This window comes from Hoplias malabaricus, chromosome 6 (assembly GCF_029633855.1).
Source record: "Hoplias malabaricus isolate fHopMal1 chromosome 6, fHopMal1.hap1, whole genome shotgun sequence".
Lineage (NCBI taxonomy): Eukaryota > Metazoa > Chordata > Actinopteri > Characiformes > Erythrinidae > Hoplias > Hoplias malabaricus.
In genome coordinates, this window is record NC_089805.1 from 9,285,667 (window position 1) to 9,311,625 (window position 25,959).

At 43.7% G+C, this 25,959-nt stretch overlaps 1 protein-coding gene across 3 annotated transcripts; it reads left to right on the top strand.

The window, feature by feature from the left end:
• The first annotated feature begins 109 nt into the window (after positions 1 to 109).
• On the top strand, positions 110 to 23,220 carry zgc:63863 (uncharacterized protein LOC393372 homolog). 3 transcript variants are annotated; one of them, XM_066675352.1, is made up of 9 exons: positions 110 to 218; positions 1,654 to 1,738; positions 3,072 to 3,260; positions 3,378 to 3,458; positions 4,390 to 4,576; positions 4,915 to 5,016; positions 10,597 to 10,738; positions 12,863 to 13,047; positions 22,846 to 23,220. In XM_066675352.1, exons 2-9 carry the CDS (start codon positions 1,675 to 1,677, stop codon positions 23,099 to 23,101), a joined length of 1,206 nt encoding a protein of 401 aa, XP_066531449.1. In that variant the 5' UTR covers positions 110 to 218; positions 1,654 to 1,674; the 3' UTR covers positions 23,102 to 23,220. The 3 variants fall into 3 exon arrangements, with proteins under 3 accessions (XP_066531449.1, XP_066531448.1, XP_066531446.1); XM_066675351.1 differs by having other exon boundaries at positions 168 to 218; positions 1,635 to 1,738; XM_066675349.1 differs by lacking the exon at positions 110 to 218 and having other exon boundaries at positions 1,536 to 1,738.
• Positions 23,221 to 25,959: the final 2,739 nt, after the last annotated feature.

Sequence of the window (25,959 nt, forward strand, 5' to 3'; positions counted from 1 at the left end):
CTTGCTTATGTGCATACAGTTGTCGTTTCAGGGAGATTGTAGCTGGGTACAGTGTTGTGGCTTGTGCATAAATCGATTATCCATTACATATTGAAAGGCTTTACACTCATGTAGTTTTGCAGGGTCACTGGCCAATCCTCAGACTTTGGGCGGTCACGAGTGCTGTAGCCTGGCAGTCGCAGGCCCCTGGGCGATGGTCCCGGTAATCCAGGTTTGCTGTGAGTGTTTAGCTGCATGTTGGGATTTTAAACTAATGGTTTTAGAAAAACAGCACTATTTAAAGTGGAAAATTCCTTAAAAAGTGAATGATTTAATTCACAAACCTAGTATGTTTTCTTAATTAACATCTTCCTAAATAAAAAAAATGAATGCAGTATTAATTATTCCCTTTTACTGCATTCATTGCTAGTATCATGTCTTGGCCCATAGACTGTAGGGCAGATAAATGTTGAGAAGCGACGCCAAAACCTCTCTGGCGCCCTCTGGTGGTTGGCTGCATTACAAGTTATAACCCCGCCCATTTTCATGTAAATGAATGAAATAGAAAGGGATGTATCCTTTTAATCTCACACCTCCTGTTATTTGTTTGTGTGCTTTTTCAATTGTGTACTGCACAACTGCTAAATTAACGCATTTAGTAGTTATTTGGTGAGATACTGTCATGGGTGGTTTAGTCTTCTTTAAAGTCACTGACACTTACACTCAACACAGTTCAATGGCTGATGTATTTTTAGCACTGCAGAGGTGAGTCCTCATGAGGACGACTGATTGAAATCTCATCAGATGGAAAGATATCAGTTTCTCGAGCTGATATATGATAGGATAGGCCTGTCTGGGTGCCTATAGCATGCTGCATGGTGGGCCTAATCTCAGACATTCAAAAAAGCAACTTGTGCTTACTGGGAACATGTGGCCTAATGTATGTTTGGTTTGAAGAACACAAGATTGGGAAATTAATTACATCAGAAAAACTGATCAGCCGCAACTAATCTTTATGAAAACAATTTGAGAATCTTTCCCATTGTTGGACAATTTCCCCAAGACCAAAGTACAAAGTCCACAATATCGAATTCTATATAAAAACAAACCCTGAAAATATGGACTTTGGAAACACATTGCCTCCACGTAGAGGACAAACATTTTCATTTTATTTTTAATTTCTCTTTTTGGCAGCTGTATATGCCAGAATACTGTCTAACTTCAAAATAATTAAGCTGGAGTAAATTAATATTTCTTTCGGAAAATTACGTAAAAAATCAACTATAAATATTTTAATAGAAAGTGGCCTCTCTGGTTAAAAGAAAGTATACAAATGAAAAAATTTAATAATTATTTTTTAAAAAATCACCTGCCGTTTGTAAATAAAGCCACGCGCTCATTTGTTTTCAGTAAGAGAACCTGAGAGATTGATAGAACAATGGACCAATCAAATAACGAATTTGGACAGTGCTTAACCAATCAGGTGAAAGTTGGGCGTCCCTTTGAATGTGGTAAGGTTTGTGTACTGCGCATGCGCATTGAGACCAATAGGAAAAAATTGTAAGGCAGAGCCGCTTCTGTACCTCATTTGCTATTAAAATTACACTCAAAGACGCCGTTTACTTTAATATATCGCCGGAATGTGTTTGTGTTAGCATGTCGAATTGCTTTTAGCAAACCGGAAGCTTAAAGGAAATGAAAAAGCTGAAGAAACGCCAGCAGCAGCAGAGTGGGGCAAGAAGTGTGAATAGAAACGAAGGTAAACAGTGTTGAACATTGTGTCTTTTAAGGTTTATAACACAGATATTGCTGTTAAAACGGTATTACACATCAACTGTATCCATTTCTGATGTCCTAATAGAGGTCACTAGCTGCCTAACTGGGCTCTCTGCCATTAAGTCCAGCAAGTGAGAGGTTGGCTCCCAAATGGCGCCCTACACCCTACATAGTGCTCTATGTATTTCATTGAAATAATACCTTCTGCTTCCACATGTGCTATAAGTTTAATATAACGCTATGTATATTCAGCAATAGCTTCCCATTTAACGTATTGTAACATAGAGTGAATCATTTGGGCGTAGAAACCTTACCCTATGCTGAACATAGGGCGTATTTATCCATTTGGGATTCAGCCTCACCGACGTGTCCACTCCTAGCTACGTGGAAACAATAAAGACAACGTGGTGACAGCTCTGTAACCATGATTTAATTACTACAACACAATTGGCAAAAAAAAAATACTCCACACTTCCTTATAAACCTTATTGAAACTAATATTCATTCATTAATTTCCCTTCTGTAACTGCTTCTTCCTGACCCTAATAAGGATTTTTTTGTTGTTGTTGTTTTAGCTGACCCTTAATAATTATTATTTAAAATGTATGGAATATCAATTTTTAATAGGAACACATCTTGAACCAGGGCCAGTTCATTGCCCAAGATCACACACTCGCACTCACACTTGTGTGGACAGGTCTGCTGAGGCAGTTCACCTTACACCCTGTAGTTTTGGATTGCGGAAAGAAACTGGAGTAGCCACTGGAGGAAACCCACGCAGACACGGGGAAAACTCACTTATTAATTTATTGAAACCTATTACAACATATCATCTCAAACAGAACAAATCTCTTCCCAGTAAAATCAGAAAAGGAATTCATCCAATGCTCTTCTCCTTCCTTTTAAAAGATTAAAACACTTTACATTGAAGTGAAAGTAAATGACGAGAGAAACTTCCGAACTCCAAGAACCTTTCTCTGCAGTGGTGGTGGTGATAGGAGCCAGCGGTCAGGACGTAAACAACACAAATCTAGCTGTTTTAATTAACCATTGAACCCAAATTAACAACTGAACCCACTTGAGTCTTCTGAGGTATTATATGTAACTTTGAGAATCGTAAAATAGTAATAAATGTAATATTCAATGCCTTTGCAATGCTTTGCATGTTCCTCCAGACATCAGACAACGCATCTGCAAATACAGAGTAATACTTTTTTATATAAAAAAATAAGCTTTGGAAGTTTGATTCCTATATTAAGCTGAAATATTAGTTTGTGACCACTGTGTTTGTAAAATGTGTGTTCCTGAATTTTTAGCAGAGCATGTGTCCTGGAAGAAACAGAAGCTAGTGGACATACACCAGGCCCTGAACAATGACCCGGTGGATATTGAGACATTGCGGAGAGCAGCTGTTAGTGAGGGAGGCTTACTGACTGATGATGTGCGAAGGAAAGTTTGGCCCAAGCTGCTCAGTGTGAATGTGTTTGACCTGCCTGCCAAACCCGGTGAGTGTGTGTGTGAGAATCCTGAGCTGGGTACTGCAGAAAGAATTGTAATTGAGTCACAGTTATATTTCATGTGTTATCTCTCATGCCTTCCTCACCTTTCCTCTTCCTTCTTAGCTAAAAATGTCAGGGAGAACCACAAAGACTTCAACCAGGTGCTTCTGGATGTCAGACGTTCCATGCGGCGTTTCCCAAGAGGTAACCTTTGTCACCCATTGATTTGAAAATGTGCCTCATGCTTCTTCTTCTTCTGATTTCATTTACTGACCTTTTGAAATGCCGTTGGGACGTTGTGTAACCAGTGTCCTGGGAGTTCTGGGACACATGAGACAAGCATGTTATTGGCTCATACTTTGATGTTTGGTTTCAGTCCAGAAAACAAGTAAGTCTCAGTCTCTCGCTCGCTCTCTCTCGCTCTCTCGCTCGCTCTCTCTCTCTTGCTCTCTCTCTCTCGCTCGCTCTCTCTCGCTCTCGCTCTCTCTCTCGCGCTCTTGCTCTCTCTCTCTCTCTCGCTCTCTCTCTCTCTCGCTCTCTCTCTCTCTCGCTCTCTCTCTCTCTCGCTCTCTCTCTCTCTCGCTCTCTCTCTCTCGCTCTCTCTCTCTCTCGCTCTCTCTCTCTCTCGCTCTCTCTCTCTCTTGCTCTCTCTCTCGCTCGCTCTCACTCTCTCGCTCGCTCTCTCTCTCTTGCTCTCTCTCGCTCGCTCTCACTCTCTTGCTCTCTCTCTCTTGCTCTCTCTCTCTTGCTCTCTCTCTTTCTCTCTCTCTCTTGCTCTCGCTCTCTCGATCTCTCTCTCGCGCTCTCTTACTCTCTCTCTCTCTCGCTCGCTCTCTCTCTCTTGCTCTCTCTCGCTCGCTCTCACTCTCTTGCTCTCTCTCTCTCGCTCGCTCTCTCTCTCTTTCTCTCTCTCTCTCGCTCTCTCTCTTGCTCTCTCTCTCTTGCTCTCTCTTTCTCTCTCTCTTGCTCTCGCTCTCTCTCTCGATCTCTCTCTCGCTCTCTCTCTCGCACTCTTACTCTCTCGCACTCTCTCTCTCTCGCACTCTCTCTCTCGCACTCTCTCTCTCGTTCTCTCTCTCTCGTGCTCGCTCGCTCGCTCTCGCTCTCTCTCTCTCTCTCTCTCTCTCTCTCTCAGGGATGCGTGCTGATGAGAGGGGGGTGCTGCAGGAGCAGCTGATAGACATAATTCTGGACGTTTTACGGAGAAACCCTCAGTTACACTACTACCAGGGCTATCATGATATAGTGGTGACCTTCCTGCTGGTAGTAGGAGAGCGGATGGCCATAGCAATGGTCGAGACACTATCCAACCACCACCTCAGGTTTGAAATACAGCAGCCCACTTTTCTTTGTAACTGGTTCTTCTTTTTTTTATTATTATTTATTTATTTAGAACCACAAATCTATAATGTCTTTGAGCATCGTGTTTAAGATCCACACTTTGTTCTGAACTATGTGGTCCAGGTTGATGAGGAGATGAAATAAGACTTATTTTAACAAGTCCAGACAAGCCCTTTTGGCTGCCCTTTGTTATCTTCATCATCAAGACATTGCCTTTGCTGTTTAGACTCAAAGGTCCTTTAAACCCCACTCATACGGATGATATATGTGGGAGGGCACTAATAGCATCAGTATTAATAATTCATTGCTGTTTGTTTAGGGACTTCATGGACCCCACTATGGACAGTACCAAGCATATCCTCAACTACCTGATGCCCATTCTGGAGCAGGTTGATCCTGAACTGCATTACTTCATGCAGAGGTAAGGAAGGATTGAGTTACACCGATTGTGGGTTATGTTCATTTGGCGTAGGCTTCTTTTACACACGGGTCCAAAAGACAACAGCACAGTGGAGTTTTAAAGGGTACATGGTACAGTGCATAAGTCTGGCAGAGCATCACTCATGTATTTGTTCACAAATAAGTTTTGTTAGTTTTTTAACTGTCCAGCTACGGACGTCGGATCTTTACAAAATCCTTGTTCTAGACATCCCTCCTCAACTGCTCTACTGATGTGAACAGTTCCTCATAGATCAGGTTCAGAACTGTGAGAACTACAAATAGTTTCTCTTCTCAAAACTCATTTTTGTTAAATTGCGGATTTAACAAAAAAAAAAAAATTGTTAAATGTTAAATTCCCAGCCTTGTTGTTCCCATGGGTTTACAGAGTAAATAAGCTATTGGTTTATTGTAAAATCTTCCCCTAGGGGGCAGCAAAGGGTAGCGTTTGGTTCTCTCCAGCTTCTGTAGCCGTTGGCTCTGTGTGAACCAACACTGTTGGTCATTTTGGAGCCAGAGAAGCAGATTTCTTGTTTACTTTGCCTTTTTCTTTGTTTTCTTTGTTTAAACTGTTTCTCTTCCAAGGACACACACCAGGCATATGACACAGACCCCAGGGAGAAAAGCACAGGGTCTTACTTCAAAGCATCTGTCAGCCAATAGGAGGGGCTCTGTGCTCTCTTAGGTTTGTCCACGTGACAGTGCTGTTTTAGCCACTGGCTGGTTATTTAACTTCTCAGCCATGTGTGAATTCGGACATGTTATATTTTCCTCATTTTCTTTGTGTGTCCGCCCTCCCGGAGCTTGTTCAAGGCTCCTGAGATGCAGCGCTGGTCCGTTTTATCCTTGGTGTCTTGTTTGATAAGTGTGAGGCAACATTGCTTTTAAACCACTCTACTGTGTGTGATGTGGAAAAACACACTCGTACCGTTTGATTCCTCATGCATATTGCAGCACATCAGTGTGTGTATCTGTGGTTGTGTGTGTGTGTATGTGGTGGCATGCGTTCCAGCACAAACCTGTAGTTGGAGGCAGTAGCTGGAGCGGACTCTGTTGCGTGCTTATTCCCCAGCCTTGTATATAAAAGGAAGTTATTTTAATGGCTTGTCATTTAAAATGTAGCGAATAAGAGACTGTTGATAAATATTGCATGCCTCCGTCCTGGGAGCTGTGTCTAGTGCTGCGTGGGCCTGCAGGTCTAATGGCAAATCATATTCAGGTGCTGCTGCTGAGACCACTTTCCAAGACCACTTTTCCAGAGCACTGGACGTTTCCAAACTTTAGAGTAGTACTCGGACATGTCCGACTTGTTTTTGGAAGATGTTTATTTGCGTCAAACCAAAAGAGTTTATTTTCTATGCAGAGATGGACAGACCGTATGAAAAATTGGCCAATGATAATGTAATGTGGGCAACAGGTATTTTCTCTACCTCGCATCTCCAGGGACCTCTGGTCCTGGTTTCATACCACGCCTTGGTGTGAGGGGTGTTGTGTGTTCTCTATGTAGCTGTATGGGATTCCACCGGGTGCTGGGTTTATCACCCCCCACGTTGGTTGGTGGGTTGGCCACAGAAATTGTCCACAGGTGTGAGTGACAGGTGTGAGTGACAGGGTGTGTGAAGTTGTCCACAGGTGTGTGAGACTGAGTGAGTGTGTGAAGTTGTCCACAGGTGTGAGTGACTGGGTGAGTGTGTGAAGTTGTCCACAGGTGTGAGTGTGTGAGTGACTGGGTGAGTGTGTGAAGTTGTCCACAGGTGTGAGTGACTGTGAGTGTGTGAAGCTGTCCACAGGTGTGTGTGAGTGACTGGGTGACTGGGTGAGTGTGGGATTGACTGGGTGAGTGTGTGAAGTTGTCCACAGGTGTGAGTGTGGGAGTGACTGGGTGAGTGTGGGAGTGACTGGGTGAGTGTGTGAAGTTGTCCACAGGTGTGAGTGTGGGAGTGACTGGGTGAGTGTGTGAAGCTGTCCACAGTTGTGAGTGTGTGAGTGACTGGGTGAGTGTGTGAAGTTATCCACAGGTGTGAGTGTGTGAAGTTGTCCACAGGTGTGAGTGTGTGAAGTTGTCCACAGGTGTGACTGTGTGAGTGACTGGGTGAGTGTGTGAACCCCTGATCAGGATTAAGCAGAGAAAAGAAATGAACTGTATGGAACTTAGTTTGGCAGGAGACACGAGGGTAAACAGTTTGACACTGAGTTTGATGGGTGTTCATCAGCCACTACATCATCACTGTTTCACTGTGAAGGTCAAACCCAGTTGTCTTCACAGACTAATTGATTGTGTTATAACACTATTGTCCCAGTGCAGGAGATCCGTTTTCCATGTGTTAGTTAGGAAAGCCATGAGAGTGTTTTGTATTCAGCCCGCGATGCTGTAACAGATGTGAGGAAGGGGTGGCTGTTAGTTTAATGCACAGCAGTTTTCATGAAATGTTTCCTCACATCAGAGCTGTCTGGTTTTTATAATAGAAAATGTGCAGCTAAACGCTGATGCTTTATCAGTAGGGTTGTTTTGGTGCTGATAAATCTGGAGGACCGAAATATTAGCCAGCATTACCGTCCTGCTGGTGTACTGCCCGTATTTGTGAGGGTTTATTCCATTTGCCCCGACCCATGGTGAGAGAACACATTTACCAGAATGGAGCGGCGATGAAGATGTTGGCACCGTGTACAAACCAATGGTTTTGTTTATTGTTTTTTTTACTGGCGATTGAGTCCAAGACCTGGATTAATCTGTGGCTGGAGTAACTAACCCTCAGGCTGATTTATTTCTTTATATATTTGTTTGTTTGTTTGTTCCAGTTACACTGTCAGCAGGGCTTCGGTTAAACAGCCTTCCTTTATTTAGACAACAACAACATCTCTCCATGTTTCCGGATGCTGTTCTTAAATCCGTTTCAGGCTTTTCCAGGAGCTCACACACACATCCTCCCGCCCCCTTATTTAAAGCCGAAAGCCTGTTATTCCTGCTCCACAGACTACAGCCACTCTGAAAGGTCATCCACGCTAGCCGTGGAGCCGGAGTGGCATCTGAGCCGCCCGCAGGCCGGAGTGCCGGACCGTGGCTAAGGAGGCAAACGTGGGCGACTGGACGGCGCCGTTACATCATCCATGTGGTCATCCATGTTGAGAGCGATGTTCAGAATGTTTTTCTTACACATTGGCCATGCTCGCACGCCTGCTTAGCCACGACAGGGCTGTTCAAGCATTGTACTTCCCTGCAGGCTAAACACACTCTGTTTTGTTCCTCTGTCTCTGTCAATTTGATTTGTGTCACTTGATTACAAGGTGCAATGTTTATATCTGCCCTATTACCAAATAAAATACGTTGTTGCGGCAGCATCGTTGCTGCCAGCAGTCACAGCACCTGAACACCAGCGCATGCAAATCCACTGGAGCCAACCTAAGCAAGCTTGGGCCTGGTCAGTACTTGACAGGGACCAACAGGGGGCGCTGTTCCCGTGGCCTGTGCAAAATCTGGTGCAGCCTCAGAACTGAAATATGACAGGATCGATTTGAAAGTGAAAAACGTACTTGACATTGCTATATTTGCTTTTATGAGCAAACATCAGCTCGATGAGGAAAAATATATAAAGCCCATTTGTGTACTGTACCATTTATAAAATGTATCATAAAACAGTATATAGGATTAGGTATTTCACAGTGTACTTAGCATGAACCCCAGTGGTTTGTGAAATACGCACCTGGAACGAGATACAGTTTCTTCTCCGTTTATTTCTTATTTTCTACAGGGTACAAAAAACAATCATTGTATGAATTGTCTGTTCTAAAAACAGTGTAAGTAAATAGAGCGGTTCACAGAGGTGTCATAAATCCAGCTTCAAAGTGAATGCCCACCTTGCCGTTTGGTTAATGACGCTCGCTGTAGAAGCCAAGTAATTTGGGTTGTTATCCAAAGTATTTCACAGAGACTGGAAGGAGTTCACGTCTCACTCACGACTAGATGAAAATGCTAATTGTAGTTCATACACGTCCATGAATGTAGTGAAGGGTGAAGCTTGGTCACTCCAGAGAACAGAATAGAGGCGGGGCTTTATACGTTTCTAGCAGTCCCTTGGCATTGGATATTTAGGCAAATTTAGGATTGTGTCCAGCTTCTCCATGTCCTCGTCCTGTCGTCTTCTGTGTTCACTAATTAGAAAAAAGGGTTTCTGGGTACATTTGGATATGTGTTTGATTTACGCCTTTGTAAACGTATTTAACACGGTCACTTAATGTGAATGGTATTTTGAAGCATTTGCTTCTACTTTTTAAATGCAAGAACACTGACCTCAATCTACTGTAACAGAAGCCAGTGGGCAGTTGCTTCAACTAAAAAATGCCAGGGCACTCAACAAGATTGTGTTTAAAAAATTCAGTAGTACCGTACACTATAGATGATAGCTGATGAAGATTATTCATTCATTTATTAACTGTAACCGCTTATCCAATTCAGGGCCACTGTGGGTCTAGAGCCTACCTGGAATCATTGGGGGCAAGGCAGGAATACACCCTGGAGGGGGCACCAGTCCTTCACAGGGCAACACACACAGTCACACATTCACTCACACATTCACACCTATGGACACTTTGGAGTCGCCAATCCACCTACCAACGTGTGTTTTTGGACCGCGGGAGGAAACCGGAGCACCCGGAGGAAACCCACACAGACACAGAGAGAACACACCAACTCCTCACAGTCACCCGGAGGAAACCCACACAGACACAGGGAGAACACACCACACTCCTCACAGACAGTCACCCGGAGGAAACCCACGCAGACACAGGGAGAACACACCACACTCCTCACAGACAGTCACCCGGAGGAAACCCACGCAGACACAGGGAGAACACACCACACTCCTCACAGACAGTCACCCGGAGGAAACCCACGCAGACACAGGGAGAACACACCACACTCCTCACAGACAGTCACCCGGAGGAAACCCACACAGACACAGGGAGAACACACCACACTCCTCACAGACAGTCACCCGGAGGAAACCCACGCAGACACAGGGAGAACACACCACACTCCTCACAGACAGTCACCCGGAGGAAACCCACGCAGACACAGGGAGAACACACCACACTCCTCACAGACAGTCACCCGGAGGAAACCCACGCAGACACAGGGAGAACACACCACACTCCTCACAAACAGTCACCCGGAGGAAACCCACGCAGACACAGGGAGAACACACCACACTCCTCACAGACAGTCACCCGGAGGAAACCCACACAGACACAGGGAGAACACACCAAACTCCTCACAGACAGTCACCCGGAGGAAACCCACACAGACACAGGGAGAACACTACAACTCTTCACAGACAGTCACCCGGCGGAAACCCACGCGGACACAGGGAGAACACACCATACTCCTCACAGACAGTCACCTGGAGCTGGAATTGAACCCACGACCTGGAGTTCCTGGAGCTGTGTGACTGCAACACTACCTGCTGTGCCACCGTGCCGCCCTGATGAAGATTACATTGAGAAAAATAAAAACAAAGTCAAAGTATTATTTAAAAAGTTCATGTTTCTGTTTCTGTATGTACCACAGGGCTGAGGTTGGGACCATCTTTGCCCTCAGTTGGCTGATCACATGGTACGGTCATGTCCTGTCTGACTTTCGGCACGTGTTACGGCTCTACGACTTCTTCCTGGCCTCCCACCCGCTCATGGCCATTTACTTCGCTGCTGTGGTAAGAGCGGATCCTTTTGACTCCCTTTAACTGTTTCGCTCTTCCTTTCTTTTTTCTGTTTTTCGGTTTCTCTCTCTCCTTTCCCTCTTTTCTCTCGTGTCTTCCTCTGCATACTGAACAGCTCACTGTGACCTTTTCCGTGTGTGTTTTTGAGCCTGGGAATATGTGAGGGTGTATTAGTGAGTCATTGATTGCTTTCCCCCGATGAGGTCGTCGAAGCGGTTTCTGGACATAATGAACGGAACAATTAGAAATGACTTTCGCTCCATTAGGCGGCCCAGAATGATTGACACTAATGATTATTGCGCATTGATTCCAAACTTGTCTGAAATGAATCATATCCGTCTCGTAGTAAAAAAACGATCTTGAGCAGGGTTGTGGGGTTATTACTAGCTTTTTTTTATTGGCTGCAAGTTTGTAAACACACTTTTCGGTCGGATCGCTGGCTCGTCAACACAACAACTAGAAGTTGTTTCAAAGGGAAGCAAAAGATGGCAAGCGTGCACGCGTGTGTAAACTGGTTTCCTTTTCTTGTGAGAATCCAGGGCACTTTGTTGTAGCGAGACCAGTTAATTAAACATCTCTAATGAACTCACCAGAGGTTTATCTGAAGGGGGGGGGGCTGGCTGTGTTTGTGCTAGATTGCTTTAACTGGCCCTCTTTCTTGTCTCTCCATAAGCCTCTCCCTTGCCAGAGAGCAACGTGCAAACCATGAGGGGGCCAGGGCCTTTTGAAGTCCTGATAACAAAGCGGGCAGGAAATGTAGTTCATCCTGCCTCTTAGGTTGTTGAAGCCAAGGGCTTTGACTCCCCGAGCGCTGGCGGATAACGGCAGCAGGGCTCTCGAAAAGGAGCCTCTCAGCCTCCAGCCACGGACACTCGACACTGACCGCTCATGGTCGACGGAGTGGTGTTTAGACATGTTACCGCTGACCAAACACTAGGAGTAGTTTTAAATCTGAAGTATGAGTCACCCCAGAGGTTAGACAAGACTCTAACCAGTATCAAATATTCTCTATCCACATTTCTGGCTCCTCAAAGATCACAAGTGACAGACGATGTATTGATTTTTTATAAGAACAGCAGTAATTTGTAAACAAACGCATAAAACAATAACACTGTAAGGCTACCCTTTGTCATTTATCAATTTGGATTTGGAGCTCAGATCAGTTCACATTCAAAAATGTAAGTGTCTTTAATGTGAATGGATCTGTCCCTGAATCCTCACACGTTCTCCCTTTGATACGTTCCCAAATGGGTCCCTAAGCCCTGTGTAGTGCACGATATAAGTTCTTGAATACCAGCTTCTAAACCTAAGTACTGTGCAATTTGTTTAAATCCATTTATACTCAGCTCTCACCTTCACGGCTCCTTTTCTAACATTCAGTGCATCCTTTTGGTTCAGAAGCTGTAGATTCATCACCTGCGGAGTGCACTTTGTAGGGAGCACGGAGCTGTTTGAGACACAGCCTGATGACGACAGCACTAAGCGTATGCGTACGACAGAAAAATGCACGTTCACGGAAACGTATCGGATCGAGGACTCATCTGATTTGGAAAGATCGGATTTGACGTGTTCACACACGCCTGAATAAATCAGATCCACATTAAAGCAGTGTGAACACATCCTGTTTACTGTAAGGCGCCAGAATAGAACTCCTACCCCTCCTTTAGTCGATATAGTGTCAATCTCAGCTGATCCTCAGTGATTTATTTTTGTGATTTAACACTCCTGAAGACACAGCAGGGTGAAAGTGTGGGCTGTTTCTGCTGTAAACAGCGCTGACAGGGCAGATGGTTACCCTGGAGAGGAACCATCTATAGCATCTGCCAGCAGGTACACTAAAGAACATTTAGTGGAAGAACAAAGTGCTGCTGAAGCTCAAGCGGCTCAGGAAGACAGTAGACGTTTAACCTGACTGTTGTAGTGGATAGAAAAGGGTGATAATCATCAGGGAACCTCTGATGTGTGTGAAGTGAGCTGTAACTGACGTTTGTTTATGATTAATTAACATGTAGCCTATTATTCAGTTCCTTGCCTTTTATCAGTTTATTAGGATTATGGAGCTTTTTTTTTTTTAAATAAACGCATGTCCGCTGTGTGTAATGGCTCCTTCTCTTTCAGATAGTGCTGTATCGGGAGCGAGAGGTGAAGAGCAGCGAGTGTGACATGGCCAGCGTTCACCACCTACTATCTAAGATTCCTCAGGATTTGCCGTATGAGCTTTTGATCTCTGAGGCCCAGAGCCTCTTCATCCGCTACCCACCCACCCTGCTCGCCCGCTCTGCCGCCCTGGAGTCACGCAAGAGGTCAGAAACACACACGTGCACACACTCACACACACACGGCTGTTGGTGTACACTCGTATTTGCCAGTGTTTTAAAGGAACACTAGTTAAGGTTAGGTACTTGTTGCTTCTGGGCTTCCTCTACATCGCCCTGAAATCAAGGGGGAGTGAGAAGGGAGGCAGGGTGTTTTCCTACCCTCCTCCAGAATTTACATAGCGCAGTTTCTCCAATGCTCAGCCCAGATTAGTAACGATAAACACACAATCCTCCTTAATACCGGTCAGTGGAGCATCCCAGTGATTCTGAAGCTGTAATTTTAAGGTAAATATTCAACTTAGAGTTGCTTTAAAGCCTTGGCAGCACTCCTGTGTCTGGCAATGCTGCAGTGTCACACACACTCAACCGTGGTACCCACATGTTAGTGTAATTTCTGTGCTGAGAACGGTCCGCTCCCCAGATCATATGGAGGCATTTAACGTTTTACCTAGCTGGCAGTTTTCTTGTATTGTCAGTAAAAAAACATGGCAGTGTTTCCCAAGCACACAGTCCTCACAGGTGGGACCAGGTGGGGCAGAGACCTCCACACTGGCGTGTTAGTGTTGCTTAATATTCTGTGTGTCCAGCAGGTGGAGCTATAGAGTGTTATATCCCACTCCTCTCGCCTTCATTCAGCTCGATCTGTTTGAGCACCTATTGTGATGTGAGGACAATTAAGCCTTCACAGTCTGCGTCTCAGCTTTTTTTAATTTAATGTCTCAGTGCTGGTTGTCAGTCTGGAGACGGACTTTCTAGATGGCACTTCTCTCCAAAGCAGACCTGCTTTTATGATATTATCACACATGGCAGGAGTTAACTGATACCTTCCGCATTCAGGGGAATATTTCCCTTCTCACCCATCTCTCACAGCGCTGGAAAAGCCATCAGTGCAGAAATCAGCCTGGGTTTAGATCCACCAGCGTCTGCTGTGGCAGATTAGGAGGAGAGGGACAGAGAGAGAGAGAGAGAGAGAGAGAGAGAGAGAGGGAGGGAGGGAGGGAGGGAGAGGGTGTTTATTCCTCTCTTTTCTGTTGTAGATGAGAACATGAGGCCCCGTAATACAGGGCAGCCCTCCAATAAACAAACCCCAGTCTCTGGGTAATTATGTGCCTGCCTGGTTTTGCATAACCCCACCCCCTTCCTGCATCTGCGGCCTCTCTGGAAGGAGAAGGAGGTGGGCTGTGTGTGCGTGGGTTTGTTTTTGTGCATTGTCAGGACGAGAAGGTCCTGACTTTGGAGGAAATCCAGAGAAAATTAGGGGTGACCTGCGGTGTCCGGCCCAATGATTTAGAACAGAGTGATGTAGAAAAGCATAAGGCTTTCTGTTTGCTTCCTGAGGTTAAGCTTGGATCATTCGAAATATATCTAGGTATTTACAGATATATATTATAAACGTGACATATTATTATTATTACGTATAAGAGATTGAATGTAAATCTAGAGGACACGTGTGACCCCGTGTCCTGACATTGCATAAAAACAAGTCTCTCTGTGTGTGTATGTTCCGCGGCATTGTTCTTTGAGATGTCGAAATGAGCACAGTCCCCAAGCTCTGACCTGTAGCCTGCTGTAGTATTGTGTGGATTGACCCTGCAGTGTGTAGTAATGAGCCAAGGGTTCAGTGCCCCTGATGGCATTGACCCCCAAATGTTCTTCAATGACACCTCCTCCCCTGTCTGACACACACACACACACACACACATGGTGAATCCTCAATGCACAGCCCTTTGTTCTGGCTTGATGATTGTGTTCAGCTGTAACATGCTTAAGCTTTCAAACAAAGTGTTGTTAATCTGATGAGAACCTTGGCCTTGTTCTCCTTCTCTTTGCTGTTGCGGCTTGTTGTGTGTCTTTTTAGGATTCATGAAGTCTGTGACTTCCTCAGACGATCCCTACGAGCTGCTGTAGGTGTTTTAATACATCACATTATTTACACGAGGGAAGACAATGTTTTAATTTGATCAAAGAGTTTCAGTTACACACATATTTAAAACAATCTGCATAAATCAGCTGTTGGCATTTAATAGAAAATGGTGCTTTGTAGCAGAACTTGCTGATTCTGAATTCTTTACTGTGGCTGGTAGGAAACAAAGGTTAGTGTCTACGAGGGATGGGCGATATGGCCTTAAAATAATATCGCGATATTTCAGGGTAGTTTGGAGATAACGATATTCTTGGCGATACAAACAAAACACTGAAATGTACTTGTATTAATTTCAAAAACAGAAAATTGCAACAAAATCATTGTTATATTAATATGAATTATATTCAGTGAAAGGTATTTAATATATATAAATAATATTAAAGGCGCTCCGGTTTCCTCTCACAGTCCAAAAACACACGTTGGTAGGTGGATTGGCGACCCAAAAGTGGCCTTAGGTGTGAATGTGAGTGTGTGTGTTGCCCTGTGAAGGACTGGCGCCCCCTCCAGGGTGTATTCCCGCCTTGCGCCCAATGATTCCAGGTAGGATCTGGACCCACCGCGGCCCTGAATTGGATAATTGCTTACAGATAATGAATGAATGAATGAATAAAGGCTTCTTTCATTTCTACCATTGTTTATTGTTTATTGCAGCTCCACAAGCCACTCCCCTTTTTTGGAGCAAATTCCTCCACCTCTTATATTTAAGAAGAGACACTTTCCACCATACTTCACTGTGGCTAAATGACTCTTAAAGGACGTATGCCGTATTATGGGTAACTGCATGGCATCATTACGTAAACAAGTCTGAATATCATTAATATCACGATAATGATTTTTAAAACAATTTTGACGATATTATTGCGAGCGATACGATATGGCACAGCCCTAGTGTCTCCAACACAAAGCTATAGCTGTTTTCTTTATTACGTGTACAAACCGGTTTTGTAAAATAATTGTGATTTAAAAAATGCAATTCAAAAATTACAATTGCTCTTTTACCGCGACCCTGAAATGGAAAAGCGGAATAGAAGAGATGATGATGACAATTGCTCTTTTGTCATTTTCTGGTAAATAAAATGCATAGTATTAAAATTACAATTGTCATTTTATTCAACAAACACTAACCTAAAAATGAAGTAGTTTGAAAATGGAAAGCGAGGAGAATTCATTGGTCGCTGCATTCATTATGTTTTCCATCAGGAAAAATTGCTAAAAAAGATTTAGATCAATTTTTTCTGTTCTTGAGATAATATCATATATATCATATAAGTTATGTGTGAGTTTTGGTTTAGACTTAAATTTGTGTGTGTGTGTGTGTGTGTGTGTGTGTGTGTGTGTGTGTGTGTGTGTGTGTGTGTGTGTGTGTAGCAGTAGCAGCAGTGTCAGTACTGTAGCTGCTCCAGTGACTGACTATGGTATCACCTCAGGCACAGCTTTTATCCGTCAGCGGGGGTCTCATGTCTCTTTCTCTTTCTCTCCTCTCTCTCTCTCTCTCTCTCTCTCTCTCTCTCTTTCTCTCTCTCTCTCTCTCTCTCTCTCTCTCTCTCTGTGTGTGTGCGCGCATGTGTCCCTGTCTCTGCATGTACTCTCTCTTTAAAGCACGCAGGGATCACTGGAGAGTTCACCTTTCAGAACGCTCAGCAGTGCGCTCTCATGCATTTCCATCACATCTGATCATGTAAAAGCAGTCTTTCTCCACACTGCCGTGACTCTCCTGCTTCTGTCAGGTCGTCTCTGAAGGTCGTGACTCTCTGTGTCCTCTAGTGTCGCTGAAACGGTGAAGCTGGGGACGCTGGAGAACAGTTAAACCACATTATCTCGAAACGGCTGCAGGAGAGAGCTTGGCTTTTATAACATCACCTCAGGGTGTTTCTGAAGTGTTGTCCGCGCATACAGTGCATCCAACAATAAAGGAAGCATCATCAACAGTAGGCCACTGATGCTACAGGTAGAGCATAGCGGAGTATTCTGTTGTAGTGACATTGTAGGACAAGCATTGACCTCTGCTTCTATTAAAAGCATGTGGGGTGGTTTATTTATTTCACTCTTTGCCAATACAGGATTTAGCAGAGCTTGTCACATCATACAGGGGTTTGCTCTCTCTCTCTCTCTCTCTCTCTCTCTCTCTCTCTCTCTCTCTCATACACAGCAGAAGAATGAGTGCTTTGAGGCTGCTGGCTTATCTCACACACAAGCTTTAATCTTGCCAATACAGAGAGATTTCTTTAAGCTTTACCTGCTACTGTACAGAGAGGCATCGGCGGTGGTTTTGTGTTTAGCACGTGTTCTGTGATTGCTTTTGTGGGTTTACTTTTTGTGGGTGTGGAAGGAGCGCTGTTCTTTAAGCTTTATCGAATGGGATTTTAATGTTTTTAAATGTATGGGTGTGTGTGCTTTTGTGTGTGTGTGTGTGTGTGTGTGTGTGTGATTTGCTCTTATGCAGAAATGTCCTTACTCTAATAAATTCAGGTATAATACAAAGCTTAAAAAAATCCAAGATTCAATTAGTTTCCTATTTATTTTTGAGTCTTGGAATAAAGATTACATTTTGGAAGTAAGAACAATTATAGATATATAAACGTGGGACACTATTTACACCTGATAATGCCACTTTAACAATGACAGAGCATCTCCAACATGGGGAGGGGGGTTCCCAATATGCAGTGGTTAGTGCATAGAAAGGACAAGTGGTGAGTCTGTGACAGATTCATCCAAGGCTCATTGATGCTTGTGGGGAGCAAAGGCTAATGTGGCTGGTCCGAACCCAGAGACGAGCTTCTGTAGCATGTTCTTGCAGAAAAGTGGACACTAGCAACAACAGTAAGGTGTTAAAACTTACTGTCGTTAAAAGACCCCTTTCACTTTCTACAGGGGCTTCTGGGTGTCTACTGTGTGGTTCCTGATGTGGACAAATTAATGGAAAATAAAAGAAGGGTAGTGTCTTACTTTTCACTGTGGTGTGAGTTTGTCATAGAGTGTAATAGATATGGCACATGTTTAACCCCATGTCCTGCCACTGCACAAATACAAATATGTTTATGTGAGTGAGTGTGTGTGTGTGTGTTCTACTGTTGCTCCTGCATTAGTGCAGTGAACAGTGTCCTGTGATGCGTCACTGTGTCACATTTCTCGCAGCCGCTCACTCAAGCGCACAAAGAGCCTTATGGGTCATGAGGACAGCAGGACAGCAGAGAGCTGCTGATTCATAGCAACCTCCAAGGAATGAACACACACACACACACACACAGATACATTGGAATATATACACACACAGTAGGGGAACACAGATTTATGGTTAATTGGGCTTACCATCTCTGCGGCAAGCGTCTAATAATAGATCTGGAATGAATATACTATTAGAATATTCTTTTTTAAACAGTGAGCACGTCTGATGTTATAGCGCAAGTCAAAGCCGCCATATAACGCTAGCTAACGTCTTTTATCCTCAGTGTCTGAGCCAGCAAGATGAGGGCAACAGATTGGACAGCAGGAAGAAGGGCGAAGAACAGAGAGAGGTGACCCTATGTGCTGCTTTAGAGAAGAGAGATGATAGATAGGGGGAGGGAAGCAGCAAAAGCAGAGAGAGAGGGAGATATATAAAAATGATCAAAGTCAGTAAGACACATGGCACTGTGACGGGAGGTGAAATAAACGGTTGCTATGAGATAGATTCAAATATGGTACTTTTTTCTTTGCTAAATTCAGAATATATCTCTCTTTGCAGATGTCAGCTAAATCATTTGTAAGAAGGCTAGAGAAGTGATATAGTTTGTGCAGAAAAAAGGGGAACACGTCACTCTAGGCCTTCTGCAAGTCCTAGATATGTCACAGACAGAATATGAGTTATAACCTAATCAATGGTTTTCAGACGTTAGAAATAGAAAACAGCGGCGGCAGCTCCCTTTCAGGGCTCTTTTACTGAAGGACACTGTAAAACTCCTCTGTGGAAGGTAAATATAAATGATATTGTGTTACTGTTACACAACATTTTTCCTAAAATGTTTTGTCCAAAGTTTATTTTTTGTCAGTGTTTAATAGGACATTTTCTGACTACAGAAGTCAGGTATCAACAGTCATTTCTTGTGGATTATAAAACGGATAATTCTGATTGGCTGAACTGTCTTCAAAGCAGTGGTGTAAAATGCAGAATCTGTGTAGACCTCTGACCACCTCACATTGTTTTACACCCTGTTAGGGTCAAGCATATTAAATTTGGAAAGTTTTGAGGTACATTTTGATATATTTTGGAGGCTAACAGCTGCATTAACTTCTTGAGCTAATCGCTAAAAACATAGCCTCAGGCTAGTCCTATACTTCCTGCAACTTCTCCTTTACAGTAAGAGTCCCTTCAGGAAGAGGACAAAAATAATTTATACACAATTAAAAAATGTTGAATGGACTTATTTAGTTTAATGGTGTGGGTACTCCACGTCATTACAGTTAAACATTTGTCCTCACGTTGCCTAGCAACAGTGCTCTGTGCTAAAGGGCTAGGTTATGTGGAAGAAAAATAGTTTATTTATATATTTATTTGCTAATAAATCCATTTATGGATTGAACATTGGTTTTTGTGGGGGCTGACACATTGTGAAGTGCCTAAAAGTACATTCCCTGTTATAAAATATAAGTAACGCACATCTAAGATGGAGCCGAGGTCATGTTGTATGGTCACTGACTACATAAACACCACTGAATAGTGTGTGTGTCAATCAGGATGGATCGGTGTGAATGCTAACTTGAAGAAAAGCTTTTGGACACTGCAAGACATTGGAAGATTTGAAATCTTTCTATATTTACAAGTAACTTTAAGCCCTGTAGTTATGCCTTTCTTGTGGTGGAAATCCATGAGTATGAGGGCAGTACACTGTACAATGTAGCAGTGAGCTACAACTCGTAGCACAACTTGGAAAAGTCCAAACAAACAGTACATGGTCATGGTTACTATTTGGGGTAACGTGAGGCAGTTTTCTTAAAGTTAAGTCTATTACCCGAATGCACTGTTACTTCCCCTTCCAGGTTTAGGGCAATTCTTGACTCCCACCTTGTGACTTTGCTGCAATCAAGTAATATGGGACTTGCAAGGCACGTGTGAAAAAAGTCCTTATTGCACCTTTAACAGTGTTTAAAGTGACGGAAACTGCGCGAGCGTGTGTCACAGATTAGGCTGCAGTTTCATCAGCGTGGAGCCTGTCTCTCTCGGGTGTTACTCTCTTAAAGCGAGAGTTTAAAAGTTAATTGCTCTGCTGTTACCTGTCAGCTATTTTCAGCCGCACGGCATTAGCTGCAGATCTTAATGAGAGCTGCAGAAAAAGGGGGGAAGTGAAAGAGAAAGGACGGGGAGGTGGGGAAAGGATACAAGTGAAGTCTTAAAGACATTGAGCCCCTCAGCTCGCGCCCCCCAGTCCTTTTCTCACAACAGCCACTTCGTCAAGTGTGCTCCAGAGTGGAGTCTTTATTTTTCCTGGGCATTTTCTAGTCAGGAGAGAGCTGCATTTGCATTTGGTGTTTACTGTTCTACCAGAGGGACGATAATGAAATGGAATTGAATATTTTATGATTTTTTTTATTTTTTTTTAATGATGTTTTTCTGTTGAAGGGAACCGTACGTGCTCTAGCCCTCAGCACAGGCTCGCTCGCATTGCCTCACTATTGTAATTGGGGTACATTCCTCTTGAAAATTAAAAGTTCTGTCCTTTCAAAGCAGGCTAGAAGGCATCCCCTGTCCCCGCCAGGCCCTCCCTCTCCCTCTCATACTTCTTTGCTCTTATTTTCTCTCTCCTCTGTGGTATATTTATGTAGGAGTTAATCCGCACGTCACTCATTCCTACAGTTAATACAGTAATAGCATTAATATTGCACTCGCTGATGTTTTTAAAGAACATAAGGGTGATTCTCGCTATAGACCCAAGAGAGATTTGAAGTTATTACCTTCTCCAAATTCCTAATCAGCCCAAAACTAATAGTCATTAGCCTCTGCAAACAGTTTTGAAGACTCTCATTTGTTTTACTTACACTCTTATTATGTGTGAAATGAAATAAAGAATCCTCATGTGTTGGCACTGGAGTGAGAAGGATTCTCTGAGCTCTTGAAGCACTATGGTTGTATATGGGCTGCGTCTGGAACAGAACGTGGCAAACCTGAGGCCTTGCTACTCGTGCTGCCTCATGAGTCACTGCCTCAGAAGGTACCTTTGGACGAATCACGTCTGAGACACGCTTCAAAGGCAGAAATAGACCATAATGTTATCAGGATAATGCTGTCTAGCCAGAGCACACACAACTTTGGAAATAATGGGACAAAATGCAGGCTCCAGAATTGACTCGGCTCTTTCTTCCCTTTCCAGTGCTTTAGGAGACAGCAATTAGGACTTTTCGGACACAGTCATATTATAAGTTGAAATAAATAATATATATATACAGTGGAACCTATACTAACGAACTTTCCAAGATACGATCCCGGCATTTGAATATTTTTTGCCTCCACCAACGAACCATGACTCTAGAAACGAACCTGAGCCTCCGCCGAGCCGGCGGCTGGAAATGGCCACTGACCCCAATAGGCGAGTCTCCCAGCGCCCAGACTTGAGTGAGCGTTTAAGATTAGCACTTTGTAGTTTTAGCAATTTAGCATTAGTGTAAATAGCAGACATCGTAATTCGTGCTAAGTTAAGCCGTATCTTCGTCTCCCCACATTCACCGCCTACTCTCAGTTATTCCACCAGTGTTACTCCTCCAGCCATTCGTCACGTCTTCAAGGTAGCGATGTGTAACCACTTCAAACTTTTTTCTTTTTTATTACTGTTACCACTGTATTTCTTTTTTATTTTTAGTAACGCTACATGTTTTTTTTTTTACTAATTTGAGAGTGTTGTAAACATATATCAGTGCAAAAACGGTGACTTTCGGGGTGGGGGCTGGAACCCATTAATGGCTTTTCCATTATTTTAAATGGGAAAAATGGACTCGACAAACTAACTTTTCCACTTACGAACCGGGCAACAGAACGGATCAAGTTCGTAGGTAGAGGTTCCACTGTATAATATTTAGAAGCCAACAGGTTTTGCTTTGATGTTGCTACTTGAAGTTGACATTTTTATACTTCAGCGTCAAATTTACACCGTAGGCAACGCATCGCCGCGAAATCCTACGCCGTAGCCTAATGCGCACCTCTCAAAAATGTAACTATGCGTCATGTCAACGCAGACCTCAACGATTCTGATTGGTCTGTAGTCAGATGGACATTCTTTAAATTGAACCGAAGAAGTACAGAAACACACTCACTCAGAAGCACTTTTTAAAAATGTATAAAAGTAATTCTACTACACCACAGCAGTGTGTACTACTCAGTATAGAGGAAGAACTTTGAGATTCAGCCCTAGTGTTGTAGTAGTGTAGGCTCTGTGCGGAATCAACATAGAGGTATAAATTAGCCATAAGGCGTCACTGCCACACAGCTCCAGGGTCCTGGGGTTGTGGGTTCAACCCTCACATCGGGGAACAGTCTATGAGGAGTGTGCTGTGTTCTCCCTGTGTCTGTGTGGGTTTCCTCCGAGTGCTCGGGTTTCCTCCCACAAAAAACACTCATCTTTGTTGCTGTGTGACTTTGTCCACGTGTGAGTGTGAGTGACTTGGTGAGTGTGTGAACTTGTCCACATGTGTGAGTGACTGGGTGACTGTGTGAGTGAGTGAGAGTGAGGTTACAGAAAATGAATGAATGAATTATTCCTTAGAGTTTTTGTAGAATTACAGCATGCCTTTGTTATTTATCTTCTTAAATTGTAAAGGCAAACTTCTGGAATGTCTCTGCCCAGTCTCCAGTTCCTTATGCCTTCTCTCTTTCTCTCCCTTTCTATTTTCAGCATCGCCATCAGTTCCTTTCAGGACTTCCAGACGTCCACTCTGCAGCAGCGTCCGGACTCTGTCCTTCGCCAGCAGCATCACCAGCGCCACAACGCCACCCTCGACTTGACTCAGGCCAGTGCCCGCGGCGGCGGTGCCCACCAGCTCGTTAAAATGGCAGTTTGGGGTCTATCGGCCACGCTGGGGGCAGCTGCCCTGGCAGTGGCCCAAACCGCCATGGACTGGGCCCCTGAATTCCTGTTGCAACTCTTCTGACCCGGAGGCATTGTCCTTTTGTCTCTGTCTCTTGTGTCAATCTCGGTGCAATGCACTAGAGACCAAAATCGTTTGTTAAGTGCCAGAAAATGTTGCGCGAATAAGACATGGAGGGGGGTGGGGGGGTGGGGTCATGGTTTATTTATCCTCTCATGTTTATAGATCTTACCCAAGCTAATATTGGGGAGTATGAAAGGTGGTAGATGGGTTTTTGTAATGATAAGCATTTCTGAATGCCGTTCCATCAGCAGAATGTCAGGGGAAAAAAGTGCGCCAGTAGCGGATTCGGAACAGCAGCAGACGCACAAATTATTAAAGGGCTTCCCCCCCCACCCTCACCCTCCTCCACTGCTGAAGGCCTTTGCTGCGGAGTGAAGGAAACAGCTCATTCAGATGAGAAGAGACGAGTGCAAGCAGGTGGGTTTCTTTGGTCTGCGGAGAATAGAGAAGTCAGTCTGCAGTGAACGCAGCACTTTAGAGTCGTGGAGTTTACAGCAGAGCGAGGACACGCATTAACCAATAAAGCTCTCGCGCACACACACACACACACACACACACTCAGCCTCTCTGCCTCTGAGGCAGAGTCACAAATGAAAGGAATACTTCAGCATAGTCTTTATCCATTACATCTATTTATATTATGGTTTATTAACATGGACAGTAGGCTTATGTTTTCCCGTACAGCACTGGTTCTCATCCCTGGTCCTGGATTGGCCTGTGTCAGAAACAGAGTCTTGAATTTGCATAAGATTAGGGAAATAACCTCAGTAAATAGTTTTCATTTGCACGTTTTATTCAACAAATAATATGTTTTAACTCACACGTCATCACTGTGTTCCCTTGCGTTGGCTCCAGAGTTAGGAACAATCTCTCAGTTACTGAAAGAGTAATTATTGCAAAAAATTATTATTATTATTATTATTATTGTTATTATTATTAATAATAATATTGTAAGTGCATCTTTTGGGATATCACAGGTGATGAAATCTGAAACCCCGCCCCTCTGAGCATGTTCAACCAGCGTGGCTCAACAGCCAAACTTTTAGGGCAGTGTCATCTATGTTAGGTACAATATATATATATATATGGAATTAATTCCAAATATTACATTCGTTGGGCATTTAAAGTAAGGATTGAAAGTTCCTGTATGATCATATTTGGGAAAATTAGTGACTTGCTAATGTTTATACCCAATACATCCATGAATTAACCATGGTCGTCAGATGTAGGTCTGATGAAGTCTCTCTTTTCTGGATATCCTTCGTTTTTATATTTTACATATTGTATGCGCAGTACACCTCAGGAAACCCTTGTTATGAGTTCATTAGTTGTATCGTGTGTTGGAGCGGGAGGAATACAAAAATGTGGACCAGGAATAACTGGAACCAGTGCTGTGCAGAAAACCCAGTTCCTTAGAGGCCAATGGGAAACACCGTATTTTCCACAGGGAAGAGTGTTATGATAATTCGTTATCCATATACAGATGTGGCTGGAGTTTTCGCCTTCGACTCCGCATGGAAACTTCAAAAGCACCGTTTTGATTAGCCATTCTGAGCCCATTTCATCCTAACACCTGTGTTTTTAGAGGATATTATTAATATTTCCGATTAGTTTCATGTGGTCACATGTTAATCATTTAGTCCCAGAATTAGGCAACGTTTTGGCATCGTTACTAATATGTTTAAGTAGGTTTTCTTCTGTGAATACAAGAAAATGTATCTAGACACTTTCCAGTAATGCTGTACTAGTTTGGTAAACACTGGAGGATTCCTTTAAAGACCGCCATGTGTCACCAGCTAAAGCTTGTAGTTTTCAGTGGAACCCAGGAGTAACTTTAGCTCAGGAAAGATTCTGGACCTCCTTCATTAGCATTAGCATTCATTAGCATTAGCAAAATCCTCTGTTCAACCCTGCAGCTCTGCTTCACTCTGCCTTCGTCTCCAACCTCCGCTTCCATCTCACCACCTGGCCTTCCAGTGATTTTAATGAGACGTTTCCGAAGCACACCGTACTGAACGGAGAGTATAAATCCGTCCGAGATTAAGCCGCTTGCCGTCCCCTGCCCCCATCCGCGCAGTTTAGCATCTCTTGTCATAAACAGATGAGAGCGAAGACTCTCGATGAAGCGGAGTCTGAATTACAGCGCAGGAACGAGCGCGGAACGCTGCCAGGGATCACTGGTTGTTCTCGTCTTTCAGCGCCTTGGTTGGGGAAAAGTGGGGATCAGCTGTTTATCTAACCACTGCCAGGAAGAAGCGCAGAAGTCTGAAAAGTTTTTGGGACCTGGATTTGGGATTGTGTCGATTGTGTTGTTTGTTATTTTTATTTATTTATTTTTTTCCATCAGTTAATTACATGCCCAGCCAGAAATGCCCAGGCCATCTCCAGTTTAATGTGAATTTAATTCAGCCCCTTTGGCTGTTGGCAAGGCTTTGGGCCAAACACTAATGTGGGTTTATAAACACGGATACTTCCCTCCCCCTCCCCTTTTTTTGACAAATGAGTGAAGGAGAAGTGAGTGAAAAATGAATAACAGGATGTGCCTTAAGCGTAGTCTGAGAGCAGCTGTAGAACAACACTTGAAATGAACCGAACACAAACCAAACGTCGAAGATGAGCAAGCATCGGTTTATTACGGATTATTGAAGATGTGCGCAGAGCAAACTTCTTTTATTGAGAAAGACATCTTCAAACCTGTTTTTATGGTCTTTTAAGGGCTTATCCATGCTCTTGCTTTTTCCTCACGGCAACTGTTGCTAGGTTGGACAAGCCTTTGCAGAAGACTGAGAACGAGAAACGTGCATTTCGTCTAAAGTACAATGACTGTGTTTTATTTTGTACCTGTGTAAAGCCAATCT

Excerpts from the sequence above, each read along its gene's own strand:
- zgc:63863 (XM_066675352.1), top strand. The coding sequence starts at position 1,675 with ATGAAAAAGCTGAAGAAACGCCAGCAGCAGCAGAGTGGGGCAAGAAGT. Across the intron at positions 5,017-10,596 it reads CTGCATTACTTCATGCAGAG|GGCTGAGGTTGGGACCATCT; the intron begins GTAAGGAAGGAT and ends TATGTACCACAG. Across the intron at positions 13,048-22,845 it reads GCCCTGGAGTCACGCAAGAG|CATCGCCATCAGTTCCTTTC; the intron begins GTCAGAAACACA and ends TTCTATTTTCAG.